The 5,436-nt window shown below is 43.3% G+C and overlaps 1 protein-coding gene across 1 annotated transcript in view; it reads right to left on the bottom strand.

Moving 5' to 3' along the window:
* DCX (doublecortin) overlaps positions 1–2,129 on the bottom strand; it is a gene marked incomplete at its 5' end in the record, with an annotated part of 53,763 nt that extends 51,634 nt beyond the window's left edge. Inside the window, one exon of the mRNA XM_010132748.1 lies at positions 1,789–2,129. Coding sequence (XP_010131050.1) covers positions 1,789–2,129 — 341 coding nt within the window. The remainder of the gene's footprint in view (positions 1–1,788) is intronic.
* Between the last annotated feature and the right edge of the window lie 3,307 nt (positions 2,130–5,436).

Here is a 5,436-nt window from a genome sequence, read left to right as displayed (position 1 = left end):
CTTGAGAACTAAGGCAATCCCACAGGCTGTGCCAGTCCCCAGCCACAAGCTCAGTTCAGCTGGTGGGTTGGTTCGCTCTTGCTCTCCAGTCAGAGCTGGAGGGGGAAGCCCCACTTGTTCCTGTAACTAGCTAAGAGGTCAAAATGAAAACAGTTTGATGGAAGCTCACGGGGCATCCCTGTTTCTGCATACTGTCCAAAGCAACATCTCACCTCCAAAATGCTGGCTGTTCTCAAAGAACTGAGGCAATTTACAGGTCTACAGTAAGATCCTCATTCACAACAGCAAGAAAAACAGGACTCTGTGTCAGCATGCATAGGCAACTGCTTTCAGGCCAGATCCATCTATTAAACCCTTTGTAAAGCTGCCATGATTCAAAACTCCTGGTCCCGTGTCCATGTACGGTTTCCTCAGTGAGAAAAACACATTGCCCTCTCTCCTTCCTCTTTCCCCAGCCACTTCCAAGGTTTCCAGTACATGACTACCTGTACCTCTCCTTATTTACAGCATGCTACTAAATCTATGGACAGTTTAGCTGGAAAGTCACCCGCTCACATATAAACTGCATCTTATGAAGACAAAGTGCTGGGCTGAGACAAATGGTAAGAAAAGCTTGGGTAGACAGATAGGATTTTTGTATATCTGAAGCTAGAAGCAGCCACTAGCTACTGTGCAGGGTACAGAGGTTGGAATGAAGCAAGAATATCAGATAGGTTAGAGTGACATGCTACCTGCAGCTCCCAGACTCTGCATCTGGACTGTGCAGGACACTTATGAGCCTGTATTTGGTGTCAGAAGGATGAATGTATTCATAGGTAACATCTGCGTGTTAGTTGGATGCATTGCCTAGGACTGGCATGGTATTTCAAGAGCCAGTATTTGAGTATTTTTCTCCAGAGATAGGAAGGAGAATTAATTTAAAGCAATAGGATCAATTCCTAGAACAGCCAGAGTCCAGCCCCGCCACCAAGAGCTGTGCTGCCTCACTCCAGAAACTGGAGCAAGAAAAATAGTGAAAAAAAAAAGATCATCCCTCAGTACAGAAGACATTGGTCTGATAAATCAAGCTCAGAGCTGTCTGTGAAGCATCTAGCTCTCCCCAGTCCCCAAAGTTATCCTCCACATTCCTTTAAGGGCTTTCACAGATACGGCAATATGAAATGGCTTATTGCCATGTAGCTGCTAACAAGAGACAGATGTTCCCTTCGGTTCCAGGAAAATGTAGACATGAAGCATATTATGATGACCCACTAAATATTTTAGATCCCAATCCCTTTCTGCATTCAGTCTCATGCATTCAGTCAAGAAAATGCCCACAGTTCCATGCTTTTCCTGCTAATGACTGAGCAGGCCCAAACAGCATGCTTGGATCAATTAGTTTATCTTCGCAAGCCTTCATCTGAGGGCAAGGAAAGACAAGCAACACATTTTCACTTTGTGAATCCAAAGCCCAAGAGTTCTTGCAATTACTTCAGAGCCAAATCAACTGGTGGCCATGAGCCGAACTCCCCACGTTATTTATTTAGCTATTCCGGAAGACACGCAACGCACGCTGGCGTGGGGGATGGAGCATCTGTTTCACTCAGACGGTTGGCTACATTCTTTACTTGATATTAATATCAGTGAAAATTTAGTAACTTAACCACTGGTATGAGAAGCCTGACTTCTAAGAGAACAGATGGCAGTGATCATCTCAGGTTAATTTTAGGCTTCAAAAATTGTCCTGAGTCAGCAAAGCCTCAAGATAAGAGGAAAGAACAAAGGCATAACATCTGTAAAACCTCCTACCTGTTTCCCATCCAAGGTGTACAGCTTTTTGACCACTCCTGTCTCCAGTTTTATAGCTTCAGTGATATCGGTGAGAACTTGCTCAAACGAATGGGCAGTCTTCTTGTTCAAGAGGACACGGACGGCCTTACGGGGCTTCACCCCACTGCGGATGATGGTTACCAGCTTGGGACGCACAAAATCTTTGTTCTCCTTTGCCTGGGCACTGTTGCTGCTGGCCAGAGACTGAGGTGCTTTCTGGTTGGCAGATGTCTTCACATTGACAGACCAGTTGGGATTGACGTTCTTGGTGTATTCTACCTTCTTGAAGAAGTTGTCAGATGAGCAGACGTAACTCTCCCCTTGTAAGAAAGAAAGGAACACCAGTCAAATTCTGCAGTTATTACCGTAAGACTGTGGAAAAACAGACACTATACATTTCCCCCCATTAATCATGCAAAGCATTAATAATTGTTTTCATTAGCACTTCCCTGACAGCTTGTTATTAAAACATTTTGTCTTGTTTCAATGTTATATTTATGCTTTTTAAAAACATGGCTAGTATTCCCCAAAGTAAGCAAGTCAGCGACAGCTTGCATCAGCAAATACACACTACACTCAGTCACATGAACCAGGGGTTTCAAAAGGTTGAGTTCTAAAGGTATTTAAGTATCTGAAGATGCAGCTAAGCTGTCTAAAAGCTCCTAAACACCAAATTCATTTAATCCTCACCTAAACTATTTTGTAAATTTGCCAGCTTCCTCTCCATCTCTATAGACCTAGCTACTACTTAAGGCTGACATGCCCTGCCAAGAGGATATCAACATTCATCCACAAGCACCTTTTGTGTCATGCCTGAAAAATAACAAAAATCTGGTACCGAATAGTCTCTACCAAAAGCAGCTTTGATAAATCCAGCAGGCGTAACAAATATGCTCTGTAATAGTGTCAGTGGTTTATTAGAGGACAGACCTAGAGGCAGCTCAGATAAAACACTACACCAAATACCACTGCTTACTTTTATATGGCTGGTACCAGCCCAAAATATATTAAATCCAAATTTAGATGTGGTAGAGAAGGGTTACACAGTCTTGTTAGCAATTCACAAAAAAGCCCTCCCCTATCCCATCCAAAATTAGTTTCAAGCTTTGTCTGCAATTTACAGAATCCCATCGAAGATTTTAGGAGCACCTTAAAGGATTTGTAGGATCTTCTTTCGCGCCTGTAAATCTGATGGATGCTAGAAGAGTTATTACTAGAATGAGACTGTAAACCAGTATCCCTAAGGGAATGTAGCTGTCTAGTCTGGAATGACTCAGGCTGCTGAGTACTTGAGGAGGCACTGAAAAAGTCAGTCATCGCTAGGGGAAGAAGCTTTTGTCTCACCATTAGATAAAATTTTAATAGGAACTGAAGTATAACCTAGGTACCTCTAGGATCTCATAGAGTTTCTTTCTGTGTTTTATTGGCCTGATATTACAGAATGAAGTTCTTCAACTGTTATGATAGGTTTGAAATCAAAATATAATTTAACTATTTTGAATAAGAAAAGATCCTTCTTTATATAGACACACTGGCTGCATTTCCTCATCTGTTCCCTACTGCAAATGCCAGGCCTGGACATCTTTGAAAGCCTACCCCATGTCCGAGCTTGGCTTTCCATTACAGGATCTCTAGGACAGGATTTGACATCCAGTTGGCAAAGCTGTAAATGTGGATTTCCAAAACACCCACTGATTTCCACAGAACAGTCCAGGCATGGAACATATCCAGTACAGTGTTCATAGTCATCTTTCTGCTGACTAAATGGCATTTGGGATGGAGGCAGTGAGACGATCCCTTCATAGAACACACGGTGAGACCTCTAACAGGTACAGAAGAAACACAAGGCTTTAATAGGCATAAAACAATGGTCTGTTCAGTATTTATGACCTTATTACTGCCTGGTGTTTGATGTCACAGGCAGCCATAGCAAAGATGCAGGTTGGTAAGTTCTTGTTAAAATCTGACATTGTACCAGTTTGCCAGAAAGGGATGTCTACTCATGGTGCTCACACACCAACTGCAGCTCTTCTCCATCTCCCAGTTGTATAAAATGACCAAAATCATTTATCAACGGGAAGCAGATGTTCCATTTTCCCTTCTGAAGATGGAACAGAAATAGAGAAGAGAGAAGAGACCTAACAAGGGTCATGATGAACACTCTCAGCCGGGCATTTTATCAACTAATGTACCCCAAATTAACACAGTAATCCCACCAGGAGGACCTGTTGGCTTGAACGAACAATAAAAACCTCTATTTGAGGCATGTATCCTGCCAGCAAAGGCCCTCAATAAACTGACCATGTAGGACCCATAGCTGAAGCTCTTTAATTCCTTACATTTCTTGAATCCAACTCAATAGAAGGATAAAGATAGCCCACAGAGTCCTATATATTATAGAGAATTCCCACTAGAGGTATTGTTTTCCAGAAGCGTTGAATACTTTAAATCTTTCTGATTAATAAGTGATAAGTTGTGGTTTATTCATCTGCTTCAGCCAAGCAACACCTGGTGCAGAGGGGGCCTGCGCTTCTCTCCAGTTTCACAACTGAGCATGAAGCACAGCAAGGGGAGTTTGGAACTAGCCCTCCTAAGAACCTGAGCCCGCCCAGCTGCATAGCCCTGGGTGGCTGAGGCTTTGTAAGCGTGCTTGACAGAACTGTAGCTTTTTAGGTAGGGGGTTTCTGTGTTTACATGCAATACTGGGAATAAGTGACGTGAATCCCATCTGCACTGCTGTGGCAGCTCCTGACCTCACCTGCACCTCCGCTTCCCTGCTTGAAAACCAGAAGCAGCAATCTCTGCCCCCGAAGGCTTGCAAGGCTGGACTGCCATCTGCATTTAGCTATACTCTGTGATAGAAGATGCCACACAAAAGAAATCCTATGTTTGTACTGTGGTCTACAAACGCTTGAGGTGTGGAGTGTATTTTCCATTAATAATTTCCATGTTTTGAAGTAAGCAGAAGAGATTATTGGTCTGTTTGGTAGAGAGCTATTACTCTCAGTTCCAGCTGAATCGTTGGAGATCCCTCCCTGCACACCATAGCTGTCTAGTGTATTTACAGCAGCGCTCACTGAAGGCAATTGTGGCAGGAAGGCAAAACTCCCCACCCAGGCTCTGTTTCCACAGACGCAGTATTAGGTTGTTGTGCAAATATATACACTGGCCTTTCAAAATACATTCACAGTCACAAGTGGAAAATGTAATCTGCCCTTTCTCACTTTGTCTCATTTAACCCAAACCCTAGCAAATGTTTTACTGAATTCTAAAACTGGCCAGAAATTTCCTTGGAGCGACACTTCAGAGCTGCAGTTGAGAACAGCAGCTCTTTTCAGCATCCCTTCTGCAGCTATAGCCAGATAGCTCCAGGGAAGAGGAGCTTTTCTTTCCTTCCTCCCTGACCTAAAGATGTAACCTGAAGTTTTAACTTAATTTAAAAATCACTTCAACTGATGCCTTCCCAAACTCAGTTTATGGCCTTCAAATAATAGCAAAATTACCATTCTGGTTCCTCAGCGAGGCACAGCCCTTCTACCATTGCTGTTCCCGTGTTTACTACCGCACTTCCCAAACCTTACCATGAGGTGGTGGCGGGACTGGGCAAGCATGGGCTGTGACCTTCCA

The sequence above is a fragment of the Buceros rhinoceros genome, unplaced genomic scaffold (assembly GCF_000710305.1).
Source record: "Buceros rhinoceros silvestris isolate BGI_N320 unplaced genomic scaffold, ASM71030v1 scaffold34153, whole genome shotgun sequence".
In the NCBI taxonomy this organism is placed as follows: domain Eukaryota; kingdom Metazoa; phylum Chordata; class Aves; order Bucerotiformes; family Bucerotidae; genus Buceros; species Buceros rhinoceros.
The sequence above is the reverse complement of the archived record's forward strand: the minus strand, read 5'-3'. Positions and strand labels throughout refer to the sequence as shown.